The 18,652-nt window shown below is 43.6% G+C and overlaps 1 protein-coding gene across 1 annotated transcript; it reads left to right on the top strand.

Annotated features, from left to right (window-relative positions):
* Positions 1 to 8,755: 8,755 nt before the first annotated feature.
* LOC116116652 (pentatricopeptide repeat-containing protein At1g63400-like) lies at positions 8,756 to 18,419 on the top strand. Its single transcript, XM_031402705.1, has 4 exons — positions 8,756 to 8,896; positions 9,233 to 9,285; positions 17,542 to 17,644; positions 17,835 to 18,419. Exons 1-4 carry the CDS (start codon positions 8,756 to 8,758, stop codon positions 18,417 to 18,419), a joined length of 882 nt encoding a protein of 293 aa, XP_031258565.1.
* Positions 18,420 to 18,652: the final 233 nt, after the last annotated feature.

Below are 18,652 nucleotides of genomic sequence, written 5' to 3'. Positions count from 1 at the left end.
TAAGTATGCCGTTGCCATCCATGTCAGTCTTCTTCTTGAAGACCCATTTACACCTATAGTTTTACCCCTTCATGGTTCCACCAGAACCACACTTGGTTCTGGTCATGGAGTCCATCTCAGATTTCATGGCTTCAAGCCATTTAAAACTGGATCCGATATAGCGTCTTCGTAGGTTCTAGGTTCATCGTCGATAACTAGTACGTCCACCATGTGATTCACAAGATAACCGTATCTCTCGGGCTCATGGCGTACTCTCCCAGATCTACGTAGCTCCTGTGCTACCTGAGGGGTTCACTTTGATCCACAATTTGTGGAGTAACCCTCCTCATGATGCTCAACCACTCCTGTGGTACATCATCCCGTCTTCGTCTAGTATATCTTGTGGTTTCAGAACTTCATCGAGTTCTACTTTTCTCCCACTAGTACTTTTTAGAAAAAGTTCCTTTTCTAGGAAGACACCAGATTGAGCAACAAAGATTTTGCGCTCTTCTGGGTGGTAGAAATGGTATCCTTTGGTCTCATTTGGATACCCCACAAATATACTTTTACAGGATTTTGGCCCAGCTTGTTTGAAGTCAATTTCTTAACATAAGCTTCGCAACCCCAAATCCTTAGATAAACAGTTGGCTTTCGCCCACTCCATAGCTCATATGGAGTCTTATCACAGACTTTACGGCACACGGTTTAAAACGTGAGTCGCAGTCTCTAGGGCTAACCCCAGAATGATGCAGGTAATCACTAAAACTCATCATGGACCTACCATGTCAAGTAAGTCATATTCCTCCTTTCTGACACCCCATTGTGTTGGGGTGTATAAAGGGGTGAGTTGTGATACTATCCCCCATCTTCAGGTACTCAAAAAACCCCGAGCTTAGTATTCACCTCCTCGATCCGACCGAAGAGCTTTAATACTTTTGCCCAACATATTCTGTACTTCATTCCTGAATTCCTTGAATTTATCAAGGCTTCAGATTTATGTCTCAATAGGTAGACATAACCATATCTACTGAAATCATCAGTAAATGTGATGAAGTACTATACCCCCTCTGGCTTCAATTGTTAGTGACCACATACATCACTATGGTTGATGCCTAAATTCAGTACCCTTTCACTTTGTCCTGTGAAAGAAGACTTGGTCATCTTGCCTAAAAGGCATGACTCGCATACCCAAATGACTGGAAGTCAAAAGGGGCCAAAACTCCATCCCTTTGAAGTTTTGCAATGCGAGTCTTATTAACATGACACAATCTACAATGCCAGAGATATGTTGGTTTGATCGCTTTGTTTGCTTTCTTGGTTTCAATATTGAGAATATCTTTATTGTTTAAATCAAGAACAATATCCATTATATAACCTTGCAATTCCAAATAGATACCATTCAAACTAAAGGACAACAATCCATTAGATCTCAAAATGATACCCCATATTCAAAACGGATACTGAAATAATATTTCTAGAAATAGAAGGTACGTGATAACATTTATGTAGTTCCAACAATAAACCCTAGGCAAGATAAATAATAGTCCCTACAGCTAATGCAGCCACATGTGCTCCATTTCCAACTCGTAGGTCCACCTCTCCCTTGGCGAGCACTCTACTCTGCCTTAGTCCCTGCACATCAGTATACAATGTGAGTACCACATCCTGTGTCCATGACCCAAGATGTTAGGGAGAGAAGTTAATCTCAATCATGAAAGTACCTGAAGTCGTAGCCTCTGACTTCTCTTGCTGCGAGGAAACCGCTTGCAGTGTTCCTCCAGTGGCCAGGCTTGCCACAAAAGAGCAGACTACCTTGCCCTTTCCTATGCCCTCTCAGGACCAAGGCAACCTTTCTTTTAGGCTTGGCTTGTTTGGCCTTAGCCTTACCCTTGCCGTTACCGTTTGCTTTACTGGCAGCAACCAGTAAACAGGCTTGGACTTTTTCAGTGTCCTGCTCTACAGTCCTCAGCATGTTTAGAAGTTCTGACAGGGTTTTCTCCATCGTGTTCATATTGAAATTCATTATGAACGAGCAAAGAGTCAGGCAGGATTGCAGAATTAAATCCATTTGTAATTCTGCATCCAACCCACATCCCAAAGTCTCAAGCCCTCTATGTGCTCGATCATCTTGAGCACTGAGGACCAACTTGGGCACCCTCAGTCAGACGACTCCCAAACTGCTTTCGACACCTTGTACCTCTCATGTCGAGCTTTGTTTCGTAAAGCTCTTTGAGGTGTAGAATTATGGAAGAAGCATCCATATTCTCATGCTGCTTTTGCAGCATAGGTGTCATCATGCTAACATCAAGCATTGTACGCTATCAGCATCATCAAGGAACTTTTGATAAGTATCCTTAACTTCCTGAGTGGCATCAGGATCAGGCTCAGCCATGTATGGCTTCTCAAGGATATACAATTTCTTTTCTGTTAAGTATAATCCGAAGATTACGATACCAGTCTGAGAAATTGGATCCCTCCAACCTGTTTTCTTTTTCGATTATCGGTCGCAGGTTCATAATGCTCATTTTCGTGAATCTACAGTTGCAAAAAGATAAAGTTATTATAAAGTTCATTGTTATTTAATAAGTCTTTTATTAAACGATGCTCCCACTATTTTACTCAAGCCAATAGCCCTCACTATTAACTCGGGAACCCGTTGGCTTTCCTAGTGGACGAGAATCCCATCCTGCCCTTTCAAACCTTCGCTTTGGCGAACAAGCCAAAATGGGTTGATTAGGTAGGCCAACAAACTTAATCCACACCAATTGATATCTCCCACTATCAACCTCAAATGTGAAAAAGCCAACAAGCCAATCACACAATTCAATGGCTCCAACCATTGTCCCAAGTGTGATTCTCAGTATCAGTAGAGTAGCAACCTACATGTACCATGTACACATAATGTGTACTGCTCTCTAGCCTATGACGTTTATCAACCTTGCTTTGGCGAACAAGCAAAACCGTCATTTTAAGTCGACCCTCACCATTAGGAAGACTCCAATGAATTTAACCTCCCACTGTAGAAGTGTACCCTTCGCTTGGACGAACAAGGTTTCGACGAACAGTGGTTTGATTAAAACCATGGTGATAGAAGGCATTCGTGACTTAATATACTTGAGTGAGGGTTTGTTATTTAATGTCTCATCAGATTATTATCTTTGTTAGAATAACATTGTTTGGCATGTTATTCATTCAACCTTAGCATGCATTCTAAACAAATATTAAACGTGCCGGTACATGGCCTAACTAAACCGATCTCCTCGAGCCTAGAGGGATCGGTGGGTCACCTAGGGATCTTGTAACAAATATCTTGAGTCTTCAAGATAGTTGCTCGTCCTTCACTCCATCTCCAAGTACATTACAAAAACATCATTCTAAATTACAATAAAATTAATATTAAACTAATTTTACATCAACTAATTTTACATCAACAATTTAGAAACTCGATTTCATTCGAGGGAATGAGATGAGAAAAGAATGTACATTACGAAGAGAGAGAAGGCAGGACACGCAGGCCCTATTTAAAATATTACAGCCATACATACCCAAAATAATTTAAAACATTCACCCTTAGGTCTAAGGCTCATGTACCGCGCACCATGCAATATACAAACAGTAAAAAAGCATACATTTCAAAAACAATCAATTTTTGAATTGGGTGGTTTAATTAATTATTCCCCTCTTAATGTGCAGAATGTACATTGGCTTTATAGGTTATTAAAACTGTAGATTATCCCTTTCAAAAAATATAGAATGGGAAAGCTACATCCTTCGCCGCGACGAAGTTTTTATCTTCGCCGCGGCGAGCATTTACAGTATGCACTTCCTGCTGCATACTTCGCCGCGGCGAAGGTTTTATCTTCGCCCAGCGAGATTAAAATTAATTCTAGCCGCCACAGACTTCGCCGCAGCGAAGGTTTTATCTTCCGCGAACAAAAAACTGTCCAGAGGCTCCTCGCCGCGGCGAAGCTAAAGCTTTGCCGCGGCGAAACCTGGATCCCCAATTCGTACAGTTCGCGTTTTTGCATTTTTTTTTGTGTATAAACACGAATCCAAATCAAATCAAACGTCTACGTTCAACCAGATATTACCAACCAATATCACATTCATCACAACACATTATTAAACCAGTTATCATTTGAATCACTCATCAACATGGATTACAGATTTATCAGTTTTAACAAAATCTGGGTTTTTCTAGGCAGATTCATCAGGCAGCATGTTTCAATCAAACAATTCATGTATCAACCATTCAATACTGTAAATCTAGTACCCTAGTTTGATACCACTGTTAGGAAAGACCCGGTTGCGCACGGAAAACAAAAAATTTACAACCACGGATCGTTCCTTAGAACCCAAAATCAAGGCACAGATTTTACAGTTTATGCATAATAAGAATCTGCAGAAAAATAAATCCAAATGTTTATATCATACCCACGTTTGGAGGCTCCACCAATGTGTCCCTGAATGTGTTTGCTACCGATCCAAGTGTAGGTCGAACCGTAGAGTCCACACGAAGACAATCAACAAGAACCAAGGAGGATTTGCTAGTCCTCCTTGGCCTTAAAATCAAGAAGAAAAACAAAATGTTTGTTTTTCATGAACAGTGAAAGGGGCGTGGGAGTGAGTTAAAAGGGGCTGCTGTGTGTGTTTTTATCAAAAGGCAAAATGAATTAAAAATTATTAAATCCACAAAAACACTATTCCTTTTATAGGCAAACCAAGTTCCTATTCCCACATGGAAGGGGCTTGGGCTCCAACCCAAACACCCCATGTTGCCAAACACTCCCAATTTGATATTTTAATTTAATTCATCATTATCTTAATTAAATCAATTAATATTTAATTAACATTTAACAATAATGATGATTTAATTAAATATGTGCGAACACACATTTAACCGTAATTTCACTTATTAATTTTTAACAAATTAAATAAAAGGCTACGACCTCAGCAAATTTGCACTGTGAAATTACCAAAATACCCTTTCGCCTAAAAGAAGAAAAAAAGCCCTCTTTCTTCTTGCTTCTTAAATATCTTCTATGTGTGTGACCCATAGGCTCCTCATCATACCGGTAGTGTAGTATATCGCGATTACACCAATCAATCGCCTCACTAATCACGACAAGATTGGCCCCTAGCAAGGCATCATGGCCACCCGATAGATTCGGATTCAGCAAAGTAGCTACCTGTCAACGATATGGTTACCATACAATTCGATCCTTTCATCATACGTTATCTCGACGAGACGAAGGCATAGAAATAGTGTCAACCTTCGGTTACTCTCGATATTATAATTCAGTTTCTGGACCAATGACCCGTATTATAATCTGGATAAACACAACTCAATCCCACTGTGGCCACATGTTCAGTGTCATTGCCATATACTGAATTGCGCCGGAGATAACTTCTCCCGTACCCGGGAGTGATGAATCCTTTTTCATCACCACCATAGTCTTGATATACTCTTTATATAGCCAATCACCACCGTACTGACAGCTCTAAATGAACTGCGTTAGGCTATGTGCACCTGTACCAATTGGTGCACAAGGCGCTCCGGTGATCTCAAGTCTAGGTCACATGCACCACCATTCGTTGGGATTTGTTCCATAGACACTGGGGTTACCATCCATATGGAATCCTCTGGTGGGTCGTCCAGTGAACTTCTGCGGTATATCCGCCTACAAACAGCACCCATGTGTTGCACCAGGTTGTCACCAAACAACCTGACAGTGAGATCAGTCACTGCCTTCGACTGGGTCATTCAAACTATGATAGCCTTACCGTATTATCTGTGCCCTTACTTCAGAATAATACTGGGGCTACGGACGTTTCTAGAATGGCCCCCTGATGTGCTCATAGGGTTCTCACTATCAAGATTTGAAACACTTGATACCCTCGTCACGGTTCTACCATTCTAAGGACATATATCAATACATATTGCAATAATAATGATTTACGCAATATAGAATAAAATGCCTTTTATTATTGATTAATGAACATTATTACAAAGAGTCAATTCTACAATAATTGATTGGCTCTAGGGCATCTACTCTAACAATAAGTGCTAGCCATGGGCATTAAATGCGAGCCATGCTAAAACGACATTCCCTATCAAAGCATTAAATGCTTATGTGAGCACATTTAATGTGGAAGAGGGAAACGAGCCGTCGCTTGAGTGCTTCAACGGAAAAGAACGACGATTTGGTTTCTCGAAGCGTGACGGTCACTCTTCTTCACTAATTAGCGACACGTGGTCGCAATCAATGGTGAGAAGTGATTTTTGCTCAAACGTCATTTGGCTTCGGGAAAACCAAACGCCACTTCCTTCACTATAAAACCCCAGGCTCACCTCAGGTAATTGAACAATATTCACTTCTTCAGAGAAAGCAAGAAACTTTCGTGAGCCGTGATTTTTCGTCTTTTAGACTGGTGCGCGCTTGACACTCGGAGTAGGAGGATCAATCTTCATACTCAAGAGGTAAGGATGGTTCCTTTGCCACTTTATTTCTTTTTTGTTTTTGATAGTTTCCTTGTGGTGACAGTGTTTGCCGGTAGTTGATCGGAGATAAAATCTTCTCATAGGGTTTGAGCCATTAGAGGTGGCTCTTAAGGATTATTTTAGGGGTTTTCTAGGGTTTAAGGGAGGAAGCATTTACTTTTTCCTCCACGCCATCATATGAAACAGTGTATGACGACTGAGTGATTCTTGCATGTTGCTTTTTTCAGACCGCAGGAGAATGGACCCTTTTACGACCAGGACAGGTGAGGAAACTAGCTCGCCAGTACAGGATGCCCCAGTGGATCCCTCTCAGGAGATTCTGTCGGCAATCACCATTGAGGAGATTCAGAAGGTGGTAGACCAATATGCCTTCAGTGTAGAGGTCTTCCAGCAAGGACGTACACAGCTCGGAATTCGCCAGAAGGGATGGCTGCGATTTTCGAGAATATTTTTAAGAGTGGAGGGTTGATCCTTTTTCACCCTTTCGTTAAGTTAGGTCGATCCTAGATCACTTCAAGATCGCGCCGCTATAGCTTATGTCAAATGCATATATGATAGCCGTGGCTATGTATAACGCATGCGACGAAAACGGTTTGGGTGAGCTAACCGCGCTAGAGCTTGGTTGCTCGTACATCCTGAAGAAGAGTAAGGACAAGGATTCCTTCTACCTCTTGAAACATCCTATAATCAAAGCGGGAATACATAGCTACCCCAACAATGTTAGGGCGTATGAGACGAAGTTTTTCTTCTTTTGATACGATGACATTTGCCAATTTAAGGAGCCAAGTAGGTTCTCGTTTCTGTGAGCTCGCGAATTTCCTTTTAATCTTTGCTAATGAGCTTTTTGTTTCTTCGTAGTTAACAAGACGACTAGGTTATCAGCTCTCGAGGACCCTGACAGAATCACTGCCTTCGGCTTTTTGCTCGAAGAGAGTCGTGACGTGAGATTGCTTGTGACAACCACGAACTTGTGGAAATACGGTTTCTTCAATCTCGAAGCGACCTTAGAGACCATACCGAGTAAGCACCATAACCTTGGCCTGTTTTTCTTTATCCTGCATGCAACAAACTATTTTGCTAACGATGTTCGCATGTAGCGACCATGCCTCCTAAAGTGCCCAGATCACCGTGACCAAAGCAGTTCACCTTCCCCTGAGTAAGCGTTGCCAGACTTACTGGAGCGGCTCCCAGCAGTCCCCCCATCAAAGAGACACTGGCAAGTGCTACGGTCTGACCTGCAGGCGTTCCCCAGCCTTCGATTGTTCACCCGAAGCACAAGACTATGGCTCCAAAGTCCAAGAAGTGAAAGCAACTTCGGGTTGAGGAGTCAGAGTCCGAGCCGGAGGGCCTGGGCATTCAGCCCGAGAGGTCATAGCCTTACCAAGTGTTCCGCTCAGGAGGGCCTTCTGGGGCGCGATCGGTATCTCCATTACCCCAGAGGGTTCACGGCCGAGGCAAAGGGAGGATGCAGGTCCTGGAAGGAGGTCGAGCAAGGAGCCGGATGAGGGAATGCTACTTGCTGCAGGCATAGGCACGCCCATGCTAGACTCCATGGGGCAACTTTCAGATCATTTACAGCTGGTGGTTTTCACCCTACTGGAGTGCGGGCTCATGGAGGCGTTCGAGCAGTTTGTGGCCTCCAACCCCATGGACCTGATGTCCACATCCTTCCAGCACCTAAGCTAGGTAAAACGAGCAGCCCTTAATGTGGACTTTACATTTGCTTTTTTCAGTAGAAAGGAAACTAACTCTTAACTCTCTTTGTTATGCAGGCCTTGCTTTCCATGCATTTGTCCATACAGAAAGCTCAGCTGAAGGGCTGGTCGAGATGAGAGAAGAGAACACACGGCTTTAAACGGGACTTAGAAGCTGCTCAAGCAGAGAAAGACTTACCATCGTTCAGGCGAATCAGTACCTGTCCAAAAGGAATGCTGCTCTTCGCACGGTGGACTATCAGAAGGCCGAGCTAGAGAAGCGAGGAGAGGAAGTAAAAGAGCTCCAAAGGACAGTGGCCAGACTCACCAAGGAGGCTGGCAAGAAAGAAAATGAGCTACAAACGAACTTTGAGTGGGCCTTGCGAGCAGAGTGGGAAAGGGCGGAGCTATGGGAGACCACCAAAAAGCAGAGTGGGCGCTTGAGGCCAAACTCCAATTGACCCAAGGCCGGGTCACTTCGCTAACTGCAGAGATGCAGTAGTAAGAATTCGAGATTGAGAGGAGGGCTGCTGAGTGGACAATCCAGTCCATTTATACCCGTCAACCGAAGAACCCTAAGATGGATTTGACTGCCCTCCCTGAAGTGTACCAGGATTCCCTTAGCTCTATGGCACGGGCCAAAGATAAGGAAGCGGCTAGGGGACCTGACCCGAAAGAGAAGTATCCGGAGTATGTCCTAGAGGAGCCCACACCTAGGCAGGTGATTGGTGACCAGCTAGAAGATGTTGAGGTCGCATTCTAATGATAATATGGGCAGCTCAGCATTCCAAGCTCGCGGTACTTCGGAACCGTTCAGCTTTTTGAGGTGATAAGTCCTTGGTCTTATCACTTTGGCGATGCGGTACAGGCCTTCCTAATTTGGCCCCAAGACTCCCATGCTCAGTTCTCTTGTACCGAGAAGAACTTCCTTCAGGACGAGGTCGTCGACCTGGAAGTCTCTTCTTTTAACCTTATAGTCGAAGAACCTTTTTACGTGCTGCTGATAGGCTGCTATTCTTAGCTGAGCCTTGCTGTGATGTTCTTTAACTAAATCCAGACTTATGCGTATGAGCGCTTCATTGTCTGCTTCGCTGAACAGTTCTCTCCGAAGTGAACCCGTTCCTACCTCCATAGGGATCATTGCTTCGCAACCATATGCTAGCAAGAAGGGTGTTTCTGAGGTAGAAGTTCTTAGAGTTGTCCTGTATGCCCATAGGACTTCTGGGAGGTTGTCGGCCCAATTTCCCTTGGCTGCGCCAAGTTTGGCCTTCAGAGTGTGCTTGATGGTTTTGTTGATAGCTTCAACCTGACCATTTGCTTGCGGTTTTGTGACTAAGGAAAATTTCTTATGGATACCTAGCTCGTCGCAAAACTGCTTGAATTCCTCGTTATCGAACTGCTTCCCATTATCAGAGATGAGAGTATGAGGAATCCAATAGCGGCACACAATGTTCTTGAAGATGAAATCCTTAAGCTTTTTGGTGGTAATCGCAGCCAAAGGCTCCGCTTCGACCTACTTGGTAAAGTAGTCCACCGCGACCACTGCATACTTGACTCCCCTTTTACTAACAGGCATAGGTCTAATGAGATCGATTCCCCACATGGAGAATGGCTAGGGGCTGGACATGGTTATCAGTTGGTGGGAAGGAGCTTATGGTATGTTCGCGAACCGTTGGCACTTGTCACACTTTTTAACAAAGTTATAGGTGTCTTCTTGAATCAGGGGCCAGTAATACCCTTGACGAACAACTTTTTTGGCGAGGGTTCGTGCGGCCGTGTGATTACCACAGATTCCTTCATGTATCTCCCTCATGATATAGTCTGCTTCTTCATCAGTTACACATCGGAGAAGAGGGGCGCTAAACCCTCGCTTGTACAGTTGATCTCTTATAAGTGTGTAACGAGCAGCTCTGGTTCGCAGGGTTCTTGCCTCGACCTTTTCATTGGGCAAAGTCCCATCTCAGAGATACTGAATGATAGGGGTCATCCAGGAGACTAACTTGGTCACATTCAAGGCATGTTCGGGTAAGCTGAAACTGGGGGCCTCTATGAATGGAACAGAAATGCTCTCTAGCGTATCCGAGTCTAGCGATGAGACTATCTTTGCCAAGGCATCTGTGAGAAAATTACTGTCTCTAGGGATCTGCGTGATCGTGAAGTGCTTAAATGACTCGAGTGCAGCCTTAGCTTTCTTCAAATAGCCGATCATGTTTTCTTCCTTGGCCTAATACTCCCTCAAAATCTGGTTGACAACTAGCATGGAATCGCTGTGGATGCTGATCACGGTTGATCCCATTTCTCTTGCCAACCGTAATCCAGAGAGCAAAGCTTCATACTTGGCCTCATTGTTACTCGCTTTGAACCCGAAACGGAGAATGCCATGAATGCGAGTCTCTTTGAGACTTAGGAGGAGAAAGTTTGCCCCGACCCTTTTCCTGTTGGATGACCCATCGACATAGAGGCTTCAGGTCGATAGGTTCTGAACAGTTTCCTGGGTGACCTCGTTGGCTTATTGCTCGGATTCCTTCATTGGATGATATGAGAATTCTGAGATGAAATTGACAACAGCCTGCCCTTTGATGGTTGCTTTCAGTCTGTATTGCAGATCAAACTGACTTAGTTCTATGACCTACTTGGGCAATTTACCCGATGCCTCTGGCTTTTGGAGGACTTGCCTGAGCGGGTAGTTAGTAAATACATGGATTGTGTGGGCATAGAAGTAAGGTCGCAACTTTCTGGAGGCAATCAGCAGGGCATAAGCCAATCGCTCCATTTCCGGATACCATATCTCGGCATCCAGCAGACGCTTGCTCGCGTAGTATACTGGCCATTGAACCCTGTTCTCTTCCCGAACTAAAGCTGCACTGACTGCGTACTGAGAGACGGACAAATATAGGAGGATAATTTCTTATGGGAGAGGTTTGGATAGAAGATGTGGCTTTCCGAGGTGCTCTTTAATGCTCTGGAATGCCTATTCGCATTCGGGAGTCCACTCAAACTTCTTATTGGCTTGAAGTATATTGAAGAATGGCAAGCAGCGATCTGTTGCCCTCGATATGAAGCGACTGAGTGTCGCTATTCGCCCATTGAAACTTTGAACCTGTTTTTAGTTGGTCGAGATTTTCATGATGAGGAGAGCTTGGATTTTCCCGAGGTTGATCTTTATTCCCCTTTGGTTAACCACGTACCCTAGAAATTTTCCTGAGGAGACTTCGAATGAACATTTGAGAGGATTGAGCTTCATTCTGTACTTCCAGAGTATGCCAAACATCTCAGTGAGATGTGCTATGTGATCAGAAGAGACAGGCGACTTGACCAGCATGTCATCAACATAGACCTCCATCGATTTCCTGATCTATTTGGAAAATATTTGGTTAACTAGTTGCTGGTAAGTTGCTCCAGCATTTTTTAGGCCAAAGGGCATAACTTTGTAGCAATACAGCCCCCGATCTATAACAAATGAGGTATGCTCTTCGTCCGGTACGTACATCAGAATCTGATTGTATCCTGCGTAGGTGACCATAAAACTCAATAGCTCGTGCCCAGAGGTGGCATCAACGAGTTGGTCAATCCTTGGCAGGGGAAAGCTGTCTTTAGGACATGCTTTGTTGAGGTCGGTGAAGTCAACGCACGTCCGCCATTTACCATTGGGCTTCTTTACCAAAATCGAGTTGGCAACCCAGCTCGGGGAAAGCGCCTCCCGGATGGATCCATTTTGAAGGAGATCATTTACCTCGACCTTCAAGGCAGCATATTGCTCTGAATTCATTCCTCTTCTCTTTTAGCGGACCGGCCTGGCCTCATTATCGACATTCAAGGCATGGCAAATGTTATTCAGGCTGATCCCGACCATGTCGGCATGCGTCCATGCGAACATGTCGATGTTTACTCTAAGGAAGCAGGTCAGGTCGTTGGTGAGCTAGGGGCTGAGATTACTTCCAATCCTCAACACTCGACTCGGCTCGCTCTGGTCGACTGACACTTCAAATAAATCCTCAACCGGCCCACTAGAGGGCATTCTTGGATACGAGGATCCAAGTTATCCTCCGTTGGACCAGGCTGTGGTTCGATCCGACTGATCGCCATTGCCTGTTCAAGAATGCCATGTGGAGTGCCTTTTCCCCTACACTGCCTTTACATAGTAGTCGCGAGACACGCGCTGAGATCTGCTTACTTCCCCTATCCCCATCGGGGTGGGGAACTTCATCTTGAGATGGTAAATCGAAGTGACTGCTTTGAAGTTTCTTAGTAGAGGTTGCCCTAGGATGCCATTGAAAGCGGACGAGTAGTCCGCTACTAAAGAACTCAGTGATCTTGGTCACCTCGTCAAAGTCACCCAATGTGACCGGGAGTGAGATCGTCCCTTTGGGGATCAGATGATCCCCGGTGAAACCATATAGCGGGATTGAGGAGGGCTTCAGATAGGCCTCATCCAACTTCATTCTTTCGAAAGCTCGCTGGAACAGGATGTGAAAGCTCGCTGGAACAGGATGTTCACAGCGCTTCCGTTATCCACTAACATTCTGTGGACGTCGTAACGCCCTATCTGGGGAGTGATGACGAGAGCATCGTCATGGGCATGATGCAACCAGACTGCATCTTTTTCGGAGAAGGTGATTTCCTCCTCCCTATGAACCTTTGACGGTCGCAGCGTTGTGTTCATTACACGGATGGGGTCGTGATGGGTTGTGCGAGCATACCTTTCTTGGGCATCTCACGAATTCCCTCTGAGGTGTGGTCCCCCAAAGATTATCCCTACGCTGCAGATACCCTTACGACCATGACGCTTCTTACCCGGTTCCTCCTGATTTTTCTCCCGCACGGGAGCAGAGTCATCGACATACTCTTTGAAGTGCCCTTGCTTAATGAGGTCTTCAATCGCTTGCTTAAGGGCCCGACACTTATCAGTGTGATGCCCGTTATCCCTATGATAGCGACAGTACTTCTTACTGTTTCTAGCTAAAGAGGGATTTTTCATAGGCTTAGGCTTGTCGAGCAGGCCGGCCTCTTCTGACTTATTAAGAATAGCAGAGACTGATGCATTCAGAGGAGTGTACTGACTCTTGTCGCAATCGTGACGAGGAACTGGGGCGTAAGATTTCTTGGGCTCATACCGCTACTTCTTTCCTTTTTGCTGATCGTCATTAGCCCATCTACGATCAGCCCTCCTATTCTCCCCTCGACTAGGCACACTGCCCGAAGGACCGGGGTAGTGGCGGTTGAGCGCCGCCATAGAGTTTTCAATGTGGAGGTATTTTTTCGTAAGGCTATAGAAGCGGGTGAGGGAAACATCGTCCTCAGATTGAAGCTCTTTCCACAGGTTTGTCTGTGGATGAACTCCCATGATGATAAGAGCTCGAACGGACTCTTCGAGAGTGTGAGCTACCTTATAGAGCTCCCAGTGGAACCTGTCGATATAAGATTGGAGGGATTCATCCCTCTCTTGCATTATGTTGTTGAGGTAGGTCAAAGGCACTAAGAACTTCCTGTTTGCTTGGAAGTGTCTCAGGAATGTTGAGCTCATCTAAGGCCACGAACTAACTAATCCTGCTGGAAACGACCTAAACCATCGCTTGGCATGTGAAGTAAGAGTTACTGCCAAGCAACAACATTTTGCCAAGTCAGCGACTTGGTGGAGTTCCATGAGGTCGTTGAACTCATACAAATGATCCTGCAGATCAGAATTTCCATCGAATGCTCGCATATCGGGCATTCTGAATCTGGATAGGAGAGGGGTGGCTAACACAGTCGGAGAAAAGGGAGACGCCTCTATGACCTGCCCTTGCTCATCTGTTAGGATACGGTCCATATACGTAGCGAAAAACAAAAATCATAATACAAGGATCGTTCCCAAGAGCCAAGATCAAAGGTATAATTTTACAGTTTATATCAAAGTAGGAATCTACAGAAAAATTATTCTTGAGTTTAGAAACCATACACACGTTTGGAGGCTCCTCCAACTTTGTCTTTGAACGTTTTGCTATTGACCCAAGTGTAGGATCGAACCGACGTAGTCCACAAAAAAACGATCATAAAGAACTAAGGAGGGATTTGCTAGATCCTCCTTAGCCTTAAGAATCAAAGAAGAAATGAAGAGAAATTGATTTTAGGCAAAAATCAATTCTGGCGTGAGAGAGTGAAATGAGGGGCTGTGTGTTTTCTTTTCAATGAAAAATTAGTGTAATGAAAAACTCTTGCATTTTACAAAGAAACCTTTTCTTTTATAGTGATGTTTTTAATTGCCCTATTCCCATATGGAATAGGCTTGGGCTCCAACCCAAACACCCCATGTTTTCAAACACTCCCAATTAGATATTTATTTTAATTCATCATTATCTTCAATTAAAATCAATTAATATATATTTAATATATATATTAACATTTAACAATAATGATTATTTAATTAAATATATGTGAACACATATTTAAACGAAATTTCACTTATTTAATTTTTCTAATAAATTAAATAAAGGTTACGACCACAACAAATTTAATTGCACTATGAAATTACCAAAATACCTTTTCGCCCAAAAAGATGAAAACGCCCTTCGTCCTTCCTGAGTCTTAAATTATCTTCTATGTGTGTGACCCATAGGCTCCTCATCATATCAGTAGTGTATAGTATCGCGATTAACACTAATTAATCGTCTCACTATAAACAGACCAAGATTGACCCCTAGCAAGGCATCATGGCCACCCGATAGATTCGGATTCAGCAAAGTAGCTACCTGTCAACGATATGGTTACCGTACAATTCGATCCTTTCATCATACGTTATCTCAACGAGACGAAGGCATAGAAATAGTGTCAATTTCAGTTTCTGGACTAATGACCTGTATTATAATCCGGATAGAGCAACAACTCAATCCCACTGTGGCCACAGTTTTAGTGTCATTGCCATTTACTGAATTGCGCCGTGAGATAACTTCTCCCGTACCTGAGAGTGATGAATCCTCTGTCTATCTACCATAGTCTTGATACACTCCTTGATGTAGCCAATCACCACCATATTGACAGCTCTGAAAAGAACCGCATTAGGCTAGTGTCAAACTACACCAATCGGTGCACAAGGTGCTCCGGTGATCTTAAGTCTAAGGATCACATGCACCACCATTCGTTAGAGGATTTTTTCCATAGACATTGGGGTTACCATCCATATGGAATCCTCTGGTGGGTCAGTCCAGTGAACTTGCTGCGGTGTAATCGCCTACAACAAACACCCATGTGTTGCACCAGGTTGTCACCAAACAACCTTGACAAGTGAGATCAGTCACTGCCTTTCGACAGGGTCGTTCAACACTATGATAGCCTTACCGTATTATCTGTGCCCTTACTTCAGAATAATACTGGGGCTACGGACGTTTCTAGAATGGCCACCATATGTGCTCATAGGGTTCTCACTATCAAGATTTGAAACACTTGATACCCTCGTCACGGCTCTACCATTCTAAGGACATATATCAATACATATTGCAATAATAATGATTTACGCGATATAGAATAAAATGCATTTTATTGATTAATGAACATTATTACAAAGAGTCAATTCTAAAATATTTGACTGGCTCTAGGGCATCTACTCTAACATCGTCTCGCTGAGCCTTTAACTGATCCAGGGCTCACTGTAGTTCCTCAATCTAAGGCAGCGGAGCCATCTGGGGATTGCTTTCCACAACGCGGGTTCGACCTTCACGGTTGCAGTTGAGGAAAGACCGTAGGTCGGATTGCTGCTCGCCTCGGTCGACAGTCCCGGTTGATCTTAACACACGCTGGTTAGAGTCGTGTGATGGCATTGAATGGTCTGGGGAACCTTCCTAACCTTCGCAATGGTGCGAACCGACCCGCGGACGGTGGGAACTTCCTGCGCAACTATGATTGAAGTCGTCATTTTGGCGATAATGGGAATCTCCCCGCCTTGTACTTTTGTGGGAGTGCTCGTGCGACATGGCATGGGACAGCTCGGGCCACGACATGTCACTAAGCCTTTGTGCCACAGGTATTCTACCCAGGGCGTGGTCGGTGTTCGCTGGTCCCTCGGAGCCTCTAGGCCTGCTATGGGCCATTTGCTTTCCCTTTCTTTGACGCGCTACAATGCGCGTGGCATGGGCTATTGCCCTTTTCTGCGCTTTCATGCGACTTATTGGCATTTTTGGCGGTGGCACCGCCTCATTTGATTCGGGTGGCATGACTCGATCCAATCATTCTAGCCTTTGGCTGATCGTTTGGAGAGTATTGTTGAACCTCTCCAAGTAGCTCATGACTGTTGGGTCAAGCCGTGAGCTTGAAGTGATATCCCCCATGAGATTTTGTGGGACTGAGGGTATTTTGGGGGAAGTGTCCTCTTGTACCTAGGGCATCTCTTCATCACTATGATTGGTTCGCTCAGATTCAAATCGGTGAGCCATTTGCTATAGTGGGACCGATTAGTCAGAGATTCTCCTGATGAAGACAAGTACTAAATCAGGCTCTCCTTTTAGCGCCAAACTGTTGATGCTTGATTTTGACACCAACTAATCGCATGTGGGAAATGCTGAGTTGACTCAGAAGACACACGTGTATATAGGGATATTGGATCGAATAAGAGATGAAGAACAATGTTTAAAGTGGTTCGGATGCTTAAACAAGCGAATCCTACGTCCACTGATATTGTATTAATATATGAGATCAGGTTGCGTTCAACGAGCTGATTTATAGCTTAGAGAATACAAGTGAATACACGAGAGAGAGAGAGAGAGAGAGAGAGAGAGAGAGAGAGAATGTATGCTATTTCAGAGAAAAATTAGCTAATCCCACAAACGGGAGAGGAGCCCTCTATTTATAGTGGGATGAATTGAGGTAATGATTACTGAATCTGTGAGTGGGTCAAGTTGCCGTGCAAATCCTTCTTTGTGTCCTGTTGCTCACCTGCTCGAGTGATTTCCTCGACCTCTGTGAGGATTGGACATGTAGACCTTTTCCACATGTCCAATCCCACTGCATTGGCAGGAGCATGCTACTCACATCAGCATGCGATGTGGCTTCATCTGAATGGCTGCAGAGTCTACCTAAGCTCTGACCACCCACGCTGACAAGGCTTGGCGTCAACTCTACTTTTTCAGGCATAACAGAAGTAAACGAAAGCAATATACTACGAAACTTAAGGGTTATTTCTAAAATTTATCAAAACATTCGTCTCTTAATCTTAAAATGAATTTGCAATTGCATTTTTCATTGTCCTCATTTACCTTAAAAGGAACCCTAACCAAAAAAAAAAAAAAAAAAAAAAAATTTCGATTCATGGCTTTGAGAGCAACATTTCGTTCGTCTTCATTCTCTCAAACCCCATCTCTAAAAGTTAATGTTTCATGTTTATTAACTCCTTTGCAGAACCTCACAACTTCAAGATCCAAAAAGGAAGTTTTGTGTTCTTTCAAAAAACCCCTTGAACGATCCTTACTTGCTAAATTCCTTGAAGAAAATTGTCGATCAGGTAACTTCACATTCAATTAAGCCCTTTACTTTTTTGATTACATGATTCATTCACAACCCATTTCTCCAATGTCATCATTCAACAGATTGTTTGGTTATGAAGTGATTTATAAGGTGTTGAATTCAATTGGGTTGTCTCCAGACCTTATGATTTTGAACATTTTGATTAATTGCATGTGTAATATCAAAAGGGTTTTGGATGGTTTTGCTGTTTTTGGGGGATTTTGAAGAAGGGTTTCAGCCTTGATGCTGTGACTTTTACTTGTTTGATTAAAGGTCTGTGTGTAGAGAAAAGGATTATGGTGTCAAGGGAGTTGTTTAAGAAAATGGTTGCTGTTGATTGTAGGCCCGATGTGATCACTTATATCACTCTCATTCATGGTTTGTGTTGTGTGGGTGATTGGGAGGAGGGTAAAAGATTATTTATATTGATGATGGATCAAGGTGTGCGGCCTTTCGTGGTGACTTTTGGTGTGGTCATACATGAATGTTGCAAGAAAGGGAATTTGGACGAAACAAATAGGTTTATGGAATTGATGATTCAAAGAGGTGTTGATCCCGACATTTATACTTATGGCATTTTAATGAATGGTTATTGCTTGGTAGATAGAATTGGTGATGCAAGGGGGTTGTTTGATTCTATAACTAGAAAGGGATATAAACCTAATGTTGTTTGCTATAATACTTTAATCAATTGGTATTGCAAGAATAAAGAAGTCAACAAAGCTCTTAGTCTTTATCGAGAGATGATTTCAGAGGAATTAGGCTTGATGTGATTATGTATAACACCTTGTTAACTAGCCTTTTTCTTAAAGCTAAGGTAAAAGATACACATAATTTAGTTGGTGAGATGCGATTTAACAGTGTTTTTCCTGATTCCTGGACATATAACATTTTTATTGATGGACTTTGCAAGAATGGATGTGGTTTGCAAGCAGTGGATATGTTTAATACTCTAGTAAAGTTTTCAGTTAGCATTGAAGGTTTGAATTCCCTCATTGATGGATCA

Source organism: Pistacia vera, unplaced genomic scaffold, assembly GCF_008641045.1.
Source record: "Pistacia vera cultivar Batoury unplaced genomic scaffold, PisVer_v2 Contig78, whole genome shotgun sequence".
Lineage (NCBI taxonomy): Eukaryota > Viridiplantae > Streptophyta > Magnoliopsida > Sapindales > Anacardiaceae > Pistacia > Pistacia vera.
This window is presented reverse-complemented; position numbering and strand designations above follow the sequence as displayed.